Below are 17,895 nucleotides of genomic sequence, written 5' to 3' on the forward strand. Positions count from 1 at the left end.
TGAAGCCCACGCACCTAGAGCCCATACAGCCCAACAAGAGAAGCCACCACAATGAGAAGCCCGGGCACCGCAACGAAGGCCCAACGCAGCCAAAAATAAATAAAATAAATAAATTTATTTAAAAAAAGAAATAGTTAACAGACTTGGCTAGTAGAGATTGATCATATAACTCAATTACAATCAACATAACCGTAAAAAGTGGAGTGAACGAATAATACATGACCCTTATAGAAATTTTCACAATACTGAAAAGTACAAACAGAAAACTGAAATCAACCATAATTCTTCCACTCAGAAATAGCTAATGTGAACATTTTTGAAGTGATATACCTCAAAGTTTATATTATTCAATTTGTGTATGTGTGCACATATAGAGGAGTACGTGTATGTGGGTATGTGTATATGTATGCATACACACACATTCATCGTGAATGTTACTGCGCACGACAGTTATTCTCACCAGGGCAGTCCCTAAGGGAAGAAATCAAATTCTTCAAAGAGGGGTTATTCAAGTGCCAACTTCTGACTTTGAGAATCACTCAGTATAACAAAAGATGTTCCTTTGGGAAGCAGACCATGCTGTGAAGCGTATGGAATCCCACAAAAGACTGAAATACTCTATCCCATATTATCATTTAAAATGGCTGTATAGGCTTCCCTGGTGGCGCAGTGGTTGAGAGTCCGCCTGCCGATGCAGGGGACGCGGGTTCGTGCCCCGGTCCGGGAAGATCCCACATGCCGCGACATGCCGCGGAGCGGCTGGGCCCGTGAGCCATGGCCGCTGGGCCTGCGCGTCCGGAGCCTGTGCTCCGCAGTGGGAGAGGCCATAGCAGTGACAGGCCCGCGTACCGCAAAAAAAAAAAACAAAAAATGGTTGTATAGCATTCCACCATATTCAAAGCCCGTAATTTATTCAGTCACTGTGATGTTGCTAAAATGAGAGAAATTATTTAGATGAAAGCAGAATTAACCTATATTAAGACATTTATCAACTTACCTATAAGCGGGTAAAACGTCAATTTTCTCTTCCAAAGAAGCTAAATGCTGTTTTAGTGCTTCAAGTAAACTGCAGGGTACCTAAAAATAAAGTTATTAGGAAAAAAGTTGTTTTTTGATGATAGATAGTTCTTAGCAAATTCATACTCTCCTATATCATAAAAAGACTTTGAAAAATATTAAGACACCTGTATAGCAAATGATTAAGGCTAAATAATTGCTAGAAGTAAATTCATTATTAAAAGTAGCATCTTGGTATCAAATCACATTTTCAAACTATACTTTTACATACATTTTTAAAAAAACAATAAAAGAGCATCTTAAAATGATCAATGGGCTGCTAAAATATGTATTTCCTTTGGAGAAGACATGGGGCTTAAAATCATTCATTACTTACGGTTCCTTCATGAGTCACCAGATTACTGAATAAATTTAAGTAAAACATTAAGCCTACTGGGGAAGAGGGAGAGAGAATCTCACTCACGGTCTCTGATCTCTCCTGAAATGTCACCTCCTCAACTGGGATTTCCTTGGCTATCCTAGATAAAATAGTACCTACCAACAGTCTCTTTACCCTCACTAAGTTTTCTTTTTCTTCATGGCAATTATCTTCCCTGAGATTATAGGTTTCTTTCCGTGTATGTTTATTATCCGTCTCCTTGCAATAAAATATAAAACTCCACGAAGACAGAGATTTTGTCTGTTTTGTTCACTGTAGACTGGAGCTTCCCAGGTCATGAAGCCTGCAACTAGGTTGTTTGTTTTTGCTTGTGGCTCCAGTCTACAGGTCTGGCAGAGGAGAGGTATCAAATAATCAAACAGATAAATGTAAAATGAAAGTTGTGAAAAGTACTGTGAAAGAGAGGTGCATGATAGGTAGTGTTTAAGTAAGTGAATGTGACCAAGTCAGGGACGTCAGAGAAGTAAGCACTCCTGAACAAAGTAACAACTGAGCTGAGAGCTGAAGGATATCCAGGAGAAAAGTAGGGTACTAGGAGAGGAATGAGCATGGCAGGAGGGCATATGGCACAGGCCACGAGTAAAGGTGAACCATGTTGCTAAGGGGAGCGTGGAGGAGATGAAGCTGGGAGGGATTCGACGATGCAAGACCTTAAAATCAACGCAATGTTGTGGAGTTTGGACTTTAACTTGAGAATACCGGATGACTTTGAAGTGAGGAGTGATCTGTATTTTGGCAGTTCTCAGATCAGCATTCTGGTTGCATTGCGTAAAAGAAACAGCAGGGGGCAGATATATGGGGAAGCGAAAGGATCCGAGTTGAAGCTAGGATGATGGTGTGGTGGCAAAGACGGACACAGATGCTGCTGAGCTAGCAGCTGGAGAAGGGTTTAATGAAGGAACTGTTCACAGAGGTGTGGACAGGGCTGAGGGACCATTCTGAGAGGAAAAGGGAGCGCTATGAATGACAATAATGGCACAAGAGGCATACACACTCAGAGGAGCCTGGATACCACTCAGTGCAGACGGGTTGCCGGGCTGAGGCATCCAAGCAGACATCTGCTCAGAGGGATTTCCTGCTGGACCACATATGAGGACCAGGAGAAGATCTCCCTAGGGACGCCTCTTGACCATGTGGGCACCCTGAACACAGAGGAATTGGAGAATCTGTTCCTTGCCAGAGCTCACAGGCCCCTCAGCAGCAGGGAGACCAGGAAGTCTGGAGTCCAGAGTGAGCTTCAAAGGTTCAAACATACTAGACGGGAAAGAGAGGTGGAGGGACCCCAAGATGATCAGGGGACTCCCAGCATCACCAGGGCAAACACACAGAGCATTTTTCGTTCATTCATTCAGTCACTCAATAAATATATAACAAAATAATAAATGAATAGAAGTTGTCACTACTTGCACAATGCTGGTTGGCAACATTCTCTTTCATCCCATGTGCTTTCAGCTAATTCACCGACAGCTATAAATCTGTGGCAATGCTGTCGCCCATGATTAGCAGAACCCCGCTCAGAACGACCGAAAACTTAAAAGGCCCCCAAACGGTGCTTCCCAGCGAAAGGGCAGGCGTGAGGCTGTCAGAGCTCTTTCGTGAGGCACACAGTGGCCCTCCGCCCACCCAAACTGCGGCTATGCTAAGGCGAAGCTGGTACCCAGCAGGGTGGAACCATCTGGTAGGTCCCCGAGTTTGTGCCCCTGGAGCTCTGATGAGGGGTGTGGCCCAGAGACGTAGGTTTGAACGGCTCTGGTGAAAAATAAACGTGCATCGAATGGCAGACAGAGCAGACGCTGCTATGCGAGTTTCTGGGAGTCGCGCTCAACACGAACGGCAGGCGACGGTGGAAAGAAGAGGCATAGACACAGGCAGACACACCAGACAGCCACTTGCAGAAGGAAGCCCTGTGAGCCCTAGTCAGTGTTGAAACCAAGGAGGAAGGACAAGCCCAGGAAAGGAGGGAGACGCCCCTTCAGAAGACACAAGGGTTTGGCCGAGCCTGAAAATGGTGAGCCGGCACCTAACAGTTTAGCAGCTCTTGCTTCACATAAAGATTGTTGCAAGCACGAGAGAAACTGGCCAAGCGACAGTCAGATGTCCCCTAGAGCTCCGGCCACAGGTGCTGAGCACTGAAGGAGGCCAAGGCCAAGATGCCAAGCCCAGGTCAACTGATGCTCCTCTGGGCCCCCATGACAGCCAAGCTGTGGTTCTCAGCACAGGAACCCTTCCCAGCTTCACCACCTCAAGGAAGTGAGGTCTCTTTTGCTGGAACTCAGGGGCTAGGAGTGTACCTCATTCATTATAGCTCCTTCTTCCTGGTAGGGGTCAGGCCTGTGTCTGTGAATGAATGTTGATTGAAACCCACCAATGACAGTGCCTTTGAGCAATGAAATTCCATCTTCTCCCCTACTAATCCAGATAGTCTCATTTTCTCTCGGCCTGGTTATCTGAATTCTCATTCAGGAAGCTGTGTGTTATTTCATCCAACAATGGTTCCTGTTGTGGACCACTGTGTGGGGTTCAATGTCTGTGCACAAAATAGGTCCCTTTCATACCTATCTGTACGTGAAAGAATGCTTGTGAGGACACATTTCTTTCCTTGAAATATATTTTTTAACATCTTTATTGGAGTATAATTGCTTTACAATGGTGTGTTAGTTTCTGCTTTATAACAAAGTGAATCAGTTATACATATACATATATCCCCATTTCTCTTCCCTCTTGCGTCTCCCTCCCTCCCACCCTCCCTATCCCACCCCTCTAGGTGGTCACAAAGCACCGAGCTGATCTCCCTGTGCTATGCGGCTGCTTCCCACTAGCTATCTATTTTACGTTTGGTAGTGTATATATGTCCATGCCTCTCTCTCACTTTGCCTAAGCTTACCCTTCCCCCTCCCCATATCCTCAAGTCCATTCTCTAGTAGGTCTGTGTCTTTATTCCTGTCTTACCCCTAGGTTCTTCATGACGTTTTTTTTCTTAAATTCCATATATATGTGTTAGCATACGGTATTTGTCTTTCTCTTTCTGACTTACTTCACTCTGTATGACAGACTCTAGGTCTATCCACCTCATTACAAATAGCTCAATTTCGTTTCTTTTTATGGCTGAGTAATTCCTCCCAAGTTTGATTGGTCTCAGCACTACCACCACTAGCCGTCTACAGCCATTATTAGGTCTGCAATTTACAAGTGGCTCATGCAGCTCAACATTAAAAAAACAAACACCCCAATCCAAAAATGGGCAGAAGACCTAAACAGACATTCTCCAAAGAAGATATACAGATTGCCAACAAACACAGGAAAGGATGCTCAACATCATTAATCATTAGAGAAATGCAAATCAAAACTACAATGAGATATCATCTCACACCAGTCAGAATGGCCATCACCAAAAAATATACAAACAATAAATGCTGGAGAGGGTGTGGAGAAAAGGGAACCCTCTTGCACTGTTGGTGGGAATGTAAATTGATACAGCCACTATGGAGAACAGTATGGACGTTCCTTAAAAAACTAAAAATAGAACTACCATACGACCCAGCAATCCCACTACTGGGCATATACCCTGAGAAAACCATAATTCAAAAAGAGTCATGTACCACAATGTTCATTGAAGCTCTGTTCACAATAGCCGGGACACGGAAGCAACTGAACTGTCCATCAACAGATGAATGGATAAAGAAGATGTGGAAAAAAGAAAAAAAAAGAAGATGTGGCACATATATACAATGGAATATTACTCAGCCATAAAAAGGGACGAAACTGAGTTATTTGTCGTGAGGTGGATGGACCTTGAGACTCTCATACAGAGTGAAGTAAGTCAGAAAGAGAAAAACAAATACCGTATGCTAACACATATATATGGAATCTTAAAAAAAAATGGTCATGAAGAACCTAGGGGCAAGATGGGAATAAAGATGTAGTCCTTGAAAGATTTTTGACAAGACATCAGACAGAAACTCTCTCCTTCTCTGCCACCAAACCCAAGATTTATTTGCAGCTGCAACTACCTTCTCCTCCCAACCTCCTCTACCCTCTCATCTGAGGCCACTGCTGGATGCACCGTGTTCTGGATCCCAAATCCTCTCAATTTCCTCCCCCCACAACATCACCCTCTCTCTCTTTACGGACTTCTCCCCACGCCCACCTGACTACTCCCCATTCCTCCAGTCCCAACCAAGGCAGGTCTGCCACACCACAGTCAGGCACTGGGAAAGAGTAAAAGCCCTGACTCATGGGATGGGGAGATCCAGGGGGATGGCTGTAAACGTCCTGAGTCTCCCCTGTTGGAGACGATATGGAGACCTCTACTCCACCCACCTTCCTACCATCCAGTCAAAACAGTAAAAATAAACAAGATCACCTCCTAGGAAGATGGCAGCAATCAGTGCCAATCTTAAAGATAAAAAGGATGCAGGGGTGATGGTCCCCACCCTATCTCCATATAATTCACCAGTATGGCCCCCAAACCAGGCAGGCCCTGGAGAGTGACATACTACAGCATAATCAATCAAGTAGTAACCCAACTGCAGCCACTATAGTTTCTTTGGTAGAGGTGGGTTAATGTAGTCTCAGGAACATGGTATGTGGCTAACAGTCTGGTGAATGTTCTGCTTTCCATTGCCATCTAAAGTGTGGATCAGTAAGAGTTTGTAGGCACGTGGAATGGGCAATGCTATACATTTATACTCTGACCCAGGCTGTGTTAACTCTCTCAACCCATATGTCAGAATATGGTCAGAAGAAGTCTAGACCATCAGGTTACCCCTCATAAATCACATTGATCCACTTCTGTTCATGATCTTCATGCTAAATGGATCAGGTGAACAGGGAGGTGCCAGTACAGTGGAGACCTTGGAAAGTTATATGCACTCCAGAGGATAGGAGGTAAACCCTACAAACATTCAGGAGCCTTCTGTAACAGTAAAATTTTTAGGGTTTCAGTGGCCAGGGATCTACCAGAAAATCCCACTGAAAACAGAAGACAAACGGTTGCACCTTGCACATCTCATCCCAAAAAAGGAAACACGACTATTGGTAGATCTCTTTGGGTTCTGGATACCAAGGAAGACTGCTTTGGCCCATATTCCAAGTGATCTAAAGTGGCCTGCCATATTAGTTTGGGCCCAGAGCAGGTCCAGGCTGGGCCAGCAACCCCTGCTGCTCAAGCCCTATGATACACCTGGGATGGAGTGCAGGCTGCCAGACCCTCGCTTAATCCTCACCTGCTGCATGGCCACCTCTGCCTCACATCACACCCACTGGGGAAAGAAAAAGCCTAAGTTCATTTGATTCCCACAACTCTGCCTTGAGGTAGACAATATTATCACACCCACTCTGCATTTGCATAGACGAGGGATGGAAAATGGAAATGAGTTGCTTGAGATTACACACCTGAAAGGTAGGCAAGGTGGCCTCAAGCCTAAGTTCATTATTCCCAATAGTCTGCTGTTTCCACCAATCAGTTCTGTCCATTTAAAAGGCATGCTGGCATATCATCACCTTATCTTTGATAAAGGAGGCAAGAAGAAACAATGGAGAAAAGACAGCCTCTTCAATAAGTGGTGCTGGGAAAACTGGACAGCTACATGTAATAGTATGAAATTAGAGCACTCCCTAACACCATACACAAAAATAAACTCAAAATGGATTAAAGACCTAAATGTAAGGCCAGACACTATCAAACTCTTAGAGGAAAACATAGGCAGAACAATCTGTGACATAAATCACAGCAAGATCCTTTTTGACCAACCTTCGAGAGAAATGGAAATAAAAACAAAAATAAACAAATGGGACCTAATGAAACTTAAAAGCTTTTGCACAGCAAAGGAAACCATAAACATGACGAAAAGACAACCCTCAGAATGGGAGAAAATATTTGCAAATGAAGCAACTGACAAAGGATTAATCTCCAAAGTTTACAAGTAGCTCATACAGCTCAATATCAAAAGAAAGAAACAACCCAATCCAAAAATGGGTGGAAGACCTAAATAGACATTTCTCCAAAGAAGATATACAGATTGCCAACAAACACGTGAAAGAATGCTCAACATCATTAATCATTAGAGAAATGCAAATCAAAACTACAATGCAATATCATCTCACACTGGTCAGAATGGCCATCATCAAAAAATCTAGAAACAATAAATGTTGGAGAGGGTGTGGAGAAAAGAGAACCCTCATACACTGTTGGTGGGAATGTAAATTGATACAGCCACTATGGAGAACAGTATGGACGTTCCTTAAAAAACTACAAATAGAACTACCATACAATCCAGCAATCCCACTACTGGGCATATACCCTGAGAAAACCATAATTCAAAAAGAGTCATGTACCACAATGTTCATTGCAGCTCTATTCACAATAGCTAGGACATGGAAGCAACCTAAGTGTCCATGAACAGATGAATGGTAAAGAAGATGTGGCACATAGATACAATGGAATATTACTCAGCCATAAAAAGAAATGAAATTGAGTTATTTGTAGTGAGGTGGATGGACCCAGAGTGAAGTAAGTCAGAAAGAGAAAAACAAATACCGTATGCTAACACATATATAGAGAATCTAAAAAAAAATAAAAGAAAGGTCATGAAGAACCGAGGGGCAAGACGGGAATACGATGCAGACCTACTAGAGAATGGACTTGAGGACACGGGGAGTGGGAAGGGTAAGCTGGGACAAAGTGAGAGAGTGGCATGGACATATATACACTACCAAGCGTAAAACAGATAGCTAGTGGGAAGCAGCCACATAGCATAGGGAGATCAGCTCGGTGCTTTGTGACCAGCTAGAAGGGTGGGATAGGGAGGGTGGGAGGGAGGGAGACGCGAGAGGGAAGAGATATGGGGATATATGTATATGTATAACTGATTCACTTTGTTATAAAGCAGAAACTAACACACCATTGTAAAGCAATTATACTCCAATAAAAATATTTTTAAAAAAATAAAAGATAAAAATAAAAAGCATGCTGGAGTTGTTAGACTATGAGTCGCCACTTAGCTCTCAGAGGGGAATGCCCTCTTTTACGAGACCTACAGCTCACAGACCTGTTCAGAAGACACAAGCCTATGTCTATATAAGTATAAATATAAATGTTACTCTTGGGAAAATGAAAATACACATGTAAGTATATGGAAAATGATTGAGTCTCAGATCACGATTAATATAATAAACACAACATAAAAACAGAAAGTCACTTAGGGACTTCCCTGGTGGCACAGTGGTTAAAGAATCTGCCTGCCAATGCAGGGGACACAGGTTCGAGCTCTGGTCCAGGAAGATCCCACATGCCGCAGAGCAACTAAGCCCGTGCACCACAACTACTGAGCCTGTGCTCTAGAGCCCGTGAGCCACAACTATTTAGCCCGCGCACCATAACTACTGAAGCCCACAGATTAGAGCCTGTGCTCCACAACAAGAGAAGCCACCGCGATGAGAAGCCCACACACCGCAACGTCGAGTAGCCCCTGCTCGCCGCAACTAGAGAAAGCCCGTGCACAGCGACGGAGACCCAACGCAGCCAAAAATCAATTAATTAATTAAATAAAAAAGTCACTTAAACACAGATGAGAGATATACTGACCTGATTAATATATGGAATGTCATTCTGGTCAATTCCAACTTGCTGAAATCACAAAAAAAGGGGAAAAAAGAAAACATTACAGCCAGGAGTGTTAACAAAGAAAAGTAAGTGTGAGGCCAATTTGTACACTAAAGAGAAAATACTCCAAGAGCATGAATGCCTTGCTGGGCTGGTACACACCCTTATCAAGAAAAACATCAGGCTAACGTATACCTTGCACACTTAAGCATAAACTTATATTTGTTCTTAGGATAAAATTAAAAAAGAAAGGACTCACCAGATGTTGAACCTTTGCTGTTTTGGGAAGAGCTAATCTGCATTTTGGATATCATACAAATGTGTTCTAATTTTTCAAGTAGTCAGAATCAGCTATTAGGGCAAACATGCAGCTCGCCTCATATATTTCCTTCTCTCACTGACCACAGACCTGTTCTACCTATTATCCGGTGTCTTAAAAGACTCATGTCATATATCTTTTGGCCTGGTTTTAGAGTTGTTTCTGGTGGGAGGGTAAGCTTGGTATCAGTTATCCTCACGGCCACAAACAGAAATCCTTGTAAGATTGTTTTTGACCACAAGCGCATTGGAAGGTACATTTGAAGTACCTAATTCTAGCTTCTAGCTGTACTGTTTACAAAATAGTTTAAACTACCAATTTCTGTGTGTTTGTGTGGCATGGTGGTGGGTAGATGTATAGTTATACAGGATACTAAACTAATACAGAAAACAGCACAAAAGCCTCGTATACAAATAGATTTCTGTACCTCTGCAACTTTCAGGAACTGTACAAATTTGGTCATTCTTCCAAGGAAGTTGATGTAAATATCCAAACTTTCCTTGCATTGGTTCTTCCTCATGTAAAAATACTTGCCTAAAAATAGAAAAATAAATTACAACAAAGGAGCTAATATCGTAGCAATTCCAAGTTTCACTCCATTCTGATGATTCTGTGTTAAGTTGATTATGGATATGATTTTAACTTGTTGAAAACAACTACAGTTTTAATCCAGTTATTTTCTGCTTTAAGAAGCAACAACACTGCTCATATAAGTATAATCAACAGATTTTTATAGAGGAACTACTGCATGCTGAACAGTGGTGTTGGTAATATGTATGGCATTTAATAGTGTACACATATAATTTAGATAGTTTAATTTCTACAACTTCTAGTCTGGAATCTTTTTGATTAACATCAAGCTCTGACGGTCTCTGATGGAAGGGGCTGTGTTTTCTACCCTTTATAACTCTACAAATGTATTAGGCACTTCTTCAGTATAAGAAATACCTCAAATTCTCATCAACGAAGTTTGGAGAACCCTTCCTATGAAATGAATCACTCATTAGGGCTAAATGATGACTGAAATTTCCTGAAAAGCCTAAGAAACATACGCTTGTATATGATCAAAGCAATTACTTATATTATAGGCTATATCTTAGGAAAGTCAGAACTGTATTATCTGACCTTGGTGGAGTGGGACTTAGTGTGTAACGTATAAATATGGCAACCCATGTTGATTTCCTGATAAGTTTCCCAGAAATATCAGTTAGCACTTGTATACAAACTGAAAACTTCTGTGGCTGATTAGCCAATTATTTTTAAGCAAAAAAGGAATATGATGTCTCATTATTTAAAAATACATATGACCCTGCAAGGATCTTCTATTTTGAAGCTAAAACACATATGAGTCTAAATGTAGAGATAAAAGATTTTTACAAATAAATTATTTTTACCAGTTTATTTTTTAAAAGTAATGCCTATTCTTTAGCTTACCTAGCAGATTAAGGATCCCCTCATTATAGGCTGCAAAGAGGCGAAGAGCATCCTTAAAGAGGAGCATGAAAGCAGCATATATTATACCATTAGTTATTTCGTCAGGATTTGCCTGGAAATTAAATAAAAGAGTAATCAATTACCACCACAATTTTAAAAACTTCCCTCTCCCACCTACAGGTAAACAATGCTGTTTACCAATATTTTTCAAAGGGATTTATAAGGCTCTTACATTAACATTAAGCAGAGCAGTGAACTGAGTCTGAATAACTGGAAGAGTGTTCAGCAGCTCTCTACTGTTCATAGTTCTCATCACACCGTTCGTCCTGTGAAACATAAAAGAAACTCATAGCAGCAGTAATAATAATTGAGTTTGAGAAGCACTGTGACATTGGCATCTTGAAATAAAGCTGTGTTTTTGACAAACGACATATCAGAGCACATATGTATTTCAGTACTTCTTGCTTACAAACCAATGATATTTACCTACCCTCTCTTGGCTTTGCTGATGTCACATGCAATCAGTCTGTATGCGAGTGACTTTTCATTCAAGTACCTGCTATATCGTCTGATGAAGGATGACATAGTATAGCCTAAAAATGAAATATTTTTATTATTTCCAGTTTCACCAATGTTAACCATTTACCATATATGTGAATAAATGCAAAGAGTTACCATTTTACATTCACCCATATAACTCAACAATATCTTTGAAGCACAAAGACTAGAATGGCTTATTAATCATCTGGTACAACATTCCTCAAACTTTCTGTTAAAGATTATTTTTTATTTCCTCAAAGTCTTGATATCACCTCATGATGTAGTATTGATGGGGACATTATTGAACAGGGGAAATAACTGAACTTTATTAGTTCCTTTCACATTTCCAAGGAAACTACTGTAAATTCTTAGCATTTTCCTGACACTCCCTATCCCATTGGTACCATCCCTCCCCCACCCTCCTTCCACTCAACAAATGACCTTGACCCTACTTAATAGACAAAATGGAGAGAGACAGGCCATGATAGAAACTCAGCTCCTCACTAGTCAACCTCCAAACATGCCTCGATTCATTTATTCAATTCATTTTTTCATTCAACAATTGTTCAGCGCTTCCTATGATCTGGGCACTGTCCTAGATGCTGGAGGTTCAGTAGTGAACAAAACAGACAAAAATCCATGCCTTCATAGATCTTACACTCTCAATGGTGATTGATAGACAAACAAAAGAAAAGGAAAACACAGAGATGGTTAGGTGCTGAGAAGTGGAAAGAATAAAACTCAGGCAGAGAAAGGAGACTGACCCAGGAAAGCCTCACTGAGTAAAGGCTTGCATATTGTGTTATTCTCAGTAACTACTCAAATATGTGTTGTATGAATGAATTTAGAAATTATTTTCCATCATAAAATGTACACATCACATCATTCATAATTCAGAACGATTTTTCTTTAACCACGGATGGTTTTCAGAACATTTCCCTCCTTGCCACAAAGAAATATTTCCATCAAAGAATCATCTTACCTTCTGTGACACTTTTATCCAGGAAGTTGTATAAAATGAACAAAGAGTTTCTAGATGCAAGATGTTGGATAAATCGCTACGAAACAAATGTGCCAAATTCTAAAATTAGTTTCTGTCCACAAAGAGAGTTCACTCATGATTTTGTCATTGTGAATGCATACTTAACATAATTCTATCATACAGCTTCCATCTATTTCAGGAGCATTGATTAAGGCGAGCACCATCACAGCCTGGGCAAGCCAACTTAAGGATATGCAATGCTGCCTAGTCTGCTTATATACCCACTAAATAAATGAGGGGTTAAACATGAAAGCTAATGTGAATACACACTTTTCACCCATGACTTTCTATCTAGCCATTTCTCCCTTTTTGAATTTTGAGGAATTTGAAATACAGTTGACCCTTGAACAACTCGGGGGTTAGGGGCGCCAACCCACCATGCAGTTGAAAATCCACATATAATTTATAGTCAGCTCTCTGTAGATGCTGTACCTCTGTAACCATGATTCCACGTCCATGATTCAACCAACCACAGATACTGTAGTGCTATAGTATTTGCTATGGAAAAAAGCCACATACAAGTGACCCGTGCAGTTCAAACCCATGATGTTCAAGGGTCAACTGTAATTATAGAATTATTTTAATAATTGATGTTAAATTACTTAATAATTAATAGAAAAATAAAACAATAATCTGGTACATCTGTGTACCCCACTACCCATAAATGACAACTGCTAACTTTTGGACATATCTACTTCAAGTCTATTTTTAAAATAAGAGGAATAAAGTCTTACAGGTAAAGTTAAAAGTGCCCTTTGCCCCATCCCCAAGTTCAATTTCCTTCTCCTACCTGGAATTAACCATTATCATAATTTTAATGTATTACCTTTACAGCCTATTTTCTTTATAGCTTCATATATATTTGCTCTGTGGACAAATATTAACTGTGAATTTTAAAAATTTATATAAATGATATTGGACTCTACTAGCATTGTTTTTGAGATCTAGCCTTGTTGGTATACATCCTATTAGTATTTCATTGTATAAACACACTTCATTTTAGTTATCTGTTGCCCACTGATGGAAATTCAGGTGATTTCCAACTTTTAATTATTATAAACATGCTATGAGAAGTGTATGCTGGGTCACTGGGCATTTTCAATTTTATTAAACATGTCTCAAAGCACTCCTCTCCAACCCTTCACTCAGCATCAGACACAGAAGTCCACAGAGTTGTTCATAGTATTCCTTTATCATCCTCTTAATATCTGTGGAATCTGTTGTGATGTTACTTCTCTCATTCCTGATATGGAAACGTATGGATGGCATCCACAGGGTATGTGAGTTCCCATTTCCTCAGGGTCCCAGCTCTTGATACTGTCACGCATTTTATTTATTTTATAAACTTATTTATTTTATTTTATTTTATTTTGGCTGTGTTGGGTCTCTGTTGCTATGCGCAGGCTTTCTCTAGTCGTGGCGAGCAGGGGATACTCTTTGTTGCAGCGCGCGGGCTTCTCATTGCAGTGGCTTCTCTTGCTGTGGAGCACGGGCTCTAGGCACGCGAGCTTCAGCAGCTGTGGTGCATGGGCTCAGTAGTTGTGGCGCACAGACTCTAGAGTGTGTGGCGCACGGGCTTATTTGCTCCGCGGCATGTGGGATCTTCCCAGACCAGGGCTCGAGCCCGTGTCCCCTGCATTGGCAGGCGGATTCTTAACCACTGTGCCACCAGGGGAGTCCTGTCACACATTTTAAATTGTGCTTATCTGAGTATGTTTTCAGATGGTTATCAGCCACTCTGGTTTCCTTTTCTATGTACTGTCTGTTCATTTCTTTTGCTCATTATTCCAGTGTACTGCTTTTTTCTTACTGATAATGTAGTCCAAATATCAATCTTTTGTCTGTAGTATATGTGCTGCAAACATCTTATTGCAACTTTATGGTGTCTTCCCTACTCAAATGTCATAAGCAGGGCTTCCCTGGTGGCGCAGTGGTTGAGAATCTGCCTGCTAATGCAGGGGACACAGGTTCGAGCCCTGGTCTGGGAGGATCCCACATGCTGCAGAGCAACTAGGCCCATGAGCCACAACTACTGAGCCTGTGCGTCTGGAGCCCGTGCTCCGCAACAAGAGGCCACGACAGTGAGAGGCCCATGCACTGCGATGAAGAGTGGTCCCCGCTTGCCACAACTAGAGAAAGCCCTCGCAGAGAAACGAAGACCCAACACAGCAAAAATAAATAATAAAATTAATTAATAAACTCCTACTCCCAACATCTTCTTTAAAAAATAAAATGTCATAAGCATATTCTCCTACATTTTCTTCAATTTTAAATTTAGATTTTTGCATTTATAGATATTTCATTCATGTGGAATTTATTTTTATATGGAGTAATATAAAGATCTCATTCTATTTTTTCCATAGGGATGTTATTTGTACCAAAAGGCTTTATTTTAAATTGCATACTTTCCCCGTTTTTAGTGCCAGCAAGCTCCCATATAAGTACAGTTCTACTTCTGATCTATTACATTCCCTTTATATATATATGTTTATTTTTACCAATACCATACTGTGTAATCACTGTTGCTTCTTAATAAGTTTCAAACCGCAATCAATTTCTAAATCTTATTTTTTTAATGCAAAGGTTACTGAGACAAAAGTTAATTTAAAGTAGAAAATAATAAGTAATTTAATGTTGTAGAACATTTCAGTTGTTCTGTAAAACACAAAAAGTGTGTGTGGGGAGAGCTCTTGAGGTGATGCTGTAATAACTCTGCTTTACTTTACCTGGTAAAGTAAAGCAGTTATGCAGCAATACATTTTTGAGGGTTTTCTCTTTTTTTGGTCTAAATCATCTAAAGAATTGAGAGAAATAGCCACTCTATTATCCACTTTATTATCCAGTGGTTAAAATAATATACTTTAAATACGATTGCAAAGATATATTCATAAGTAAGAATGGAAAAATTTGTTTTTTAATATCTACCGCTACGTACTTCCCCCACTTGTCACTAATGAAAGCAAAAGAGGTAGGATAAAAACCGATAACCATCTTTAAAATAAAAGAGAGCATCAGTTTTCTCCATTTAAAACAAATGTAGTAAGTCCTTGACAAACTAAGCATATTCAGCAACTGTGTACTGAAAGTCCTTTGTCATAAAAGTAAGGAAATGACTAGCCTTTGAATAGATGCCATGCTCACCTCATTTCCATGCACCATAAGGTGATGCACAGTAATCAGGGCTTTGAACACCACCACCCAGCTGCTGCTCCCAGTTTTCTCATAAAGAATATCAGCCAGATGTTTCACACTCCTATTTGTTCCATTTATGTACTGGATTAGAGCTAAATTAGAGACAGTGACGAGCATTAAAATACAGACTGAGAAATAACTTTCAAAACCAAAATTGGTAACTTTAACTTAAATACAGATGCAATCAAATCTCAGAGAAGTGACAAAGGGAATAATCCAAAACATTTTCTTCATTACGAGTACTACAATTTGTACTGACATGTTACATGATATTTAATGCCGTCCTAAGGTACATGAGGAACTGGTAAAGAGTTAGATGCTTGGAGTTAAAGAGGCCAGTGGTTGTGTTCCAGACTCAATCAAAGGCCCCCCGCCACCCCCCCCCCCGAAGTACACTGCGGGGGTCGTGGTGGGGGAGGGGCGTGGGGGAGGGGCGTGGGGGACGTGGGGGAGGGGCGTGGGGGAGGGGCTGGGAGGCCGCAAGCCGCAGCCGTTAGAGGTGCGGAGACGGCGCCGTACCGGGGCCTACTCACCTGCCAGGTGTTTCGGCCCGGGCTCGGAGGGCTCGTCGGTGGTCGCTCTGAGGGCAGCCTTGGATGCGGACGACCCCATGCGTGCGTCGCCAGCCGCCAGCTACGAGGGTAATGGCCACGAAGGCTGGCCCCTCCTCTTCTGGGCCGGCGGACTGATCCGGGACCAGCACGGCGAACGACGAAATGGGCGCGTGACGTAACGGAAGAAAGGCCTGGCCCCGCAGGTGGTGTTCGCCAGGCAACTCTGTCCTCGTGCCGCCTGACGCACGCCTGCATAATTATGAGGTGAGACGTGACGTCACAAGGCGCCGGGGCCGGAGAAGCGGGTTCAGGGGACAGGATCCCACGTGGGACGGAGCATCTGGGGGGCGGGGCGCTAACGCAGACCCTTGGCATGGTAGACGCTCAGTAAGAAAATAACCACTATTGAATGAATATCATGAGAAAGAGGGACATGTTGGGGACTCCAGGTGAAAGATCTCGAGATCTTCAGGTCTTGGGAAGTCAAGCGGTCCTGTGATAGTGCTTTGGAAATCCTTGACGTGGCCTCGTTAGGGAGGCTTCCGTCACGTGTGATGGGAACTGTATGCTGCCCGAGTCCATGTCCTGCAACCCTTCACCCAGCATCACATACCGAAGTCCATAGACTTGTTCATACTATTCCTTTTATCCCTGGAATCTGCAGTGACGTTACTTCTCTCTTTCCTGGTACTGTTAATGTATGTCTTCTCTCTCTCTCTCTTTTTTTTTTCTTGGTATATCTGGCTAGACAGTTATCAATTTTATTGATCCTCTCAAAGAACCACCTTTTGCTTTCACTGATTTTCTCTATATTCTCTTTTCTATGTCACTGATTTCTGCTCGTATTTATCTATATTATTCCATTGCTTCTACTTGCTTGCAGTTTATTTTGCTCTTCACTTTCTGGTTTCTTAAGGACATTAGCTTAACTTATTTAAGATTCTTCTTTTATAATATAGGACTTTAGAGTTAAGTACTGCTTTTGTTGTTGTCAAAGAACATGTTTCTTATTATTTAAATCTTTTAAATTTTGTTGAGATTTATTTTATAGAACAGAATATATGCTCTAAAAGGTAAATCTTCTGTGTACCCTTGAAAACCACATATTTTTCTACTGTTCGATGCAGTGTTCCATTACATGTGTATTACTGTTATTAATATTGTATCACCAGTGACTGAGACTCTGTTCATTTGCATTTTTTTCTTTTTCTTTTTTTTTTTTTTGCGGTACGCGGGCCTCTCACTGTTGTGGCCTCTTCCATTGAGGAGCACAGGCTCCGGATGCGCCGGCTCAGCGGCCATGGCTCACGGGCCCAGCCGCTCCACGGCATGTGGGATCTTCCCGGACTGGGGCACGAACCCGTGTCCCCTGCATCGGCAGGCGGACTCTCAACCACTGCGCCACCAGGGAAGCCCCATTTGCATTTTTAACAGCCTTTTTCCCCCCTGCACTTTACGTTGCAGACTTTCTTTTGCTATGTCGTCAAGTTCACTGATCTTTTCTTTTGCAGATTATCTTCTCTTAATCCCATTTAGGACAGTTTGCATTTTCAGTAAGGTATTTTTCATCTCTAGAATTTCCATTTGACTCTTTTTATCTTTCAATGCTCTCCTCATTATGTTCACATTTTCCTTTAAACCCTTGAGGATATCATAATAACTATCAAGAATATATGCTTATCAACCAATTCCTTCTGGCTCTGTTTCTATTGACTTATTTTTCTCTTTGGTATCAGTAACATTTTTCTGCTTCTT

General features: G+C 41.5%; 1 protein-coding gene across 1 annotated transcript in view; it reads right to left on the minus strand.

Moving 5' to 3' along the window:
- LOC101326921 (phosphatidylinositol-binding clathrin assembly protein) overlaps positions 1-16,346 on the minus strand; it is a 37,255-nt gene extending 20,909 nt beyond the window's left edge. Inside the window, exons 1-9 of the mRNA XM_073798763.1 lie at positions 16,120-16,346; positions 15,536-15,678; positions 12,335-12,410; positions 11,303-11,405; positions 11,045-11,138; positions 10,813-10,924; positions 9,806-9,912; positions 9,042-9,083; positions 998-1,077 (exon numbers count right to left, since the gene is read on the minus strand). Of these exons, the coding sequence (XP_073654864.1) occupies positions 998-1,077; positions 9,042-9,083; positions 9,806-9,912; positions 10,813-10,924; positions 11,045-11,138; positions 11,303-11,405; positions 12,335-12,410; positions 15,536-15,678; positions 16,120-16,198 (836 nt within the window). The 5' untranslated portion in view covers positions 16,199-16,346. The remainder of the gene's footprint in view (positions 1-997; positions 1,078-9,041; positions 9,084-9,805; positions 9,913-10,812; positions 10,925-11,044; positions 11,139-11,302; positions 11,406-12,334; positions 12,411-15,535; positions 15,679-16,119) is intronic.
- Positions 16,347-17,895: the final 1,549 nt, after the last annotated feature.

Source organism: Tursiops truncatus, chromosome X (assembly GCF_011762595.2).
Source record: "Tursiops truncatus isolate mTurTru1 chromosome X, mTurTru1.mat.Y, whole genome shotgun sequence".
Taxonomy (NCBI): Eukaryota; Metazoa; Chordata; class Mammalia; order Artiodactyla; family Delphinidae; genus Tursiops; species Tursiops truncatus.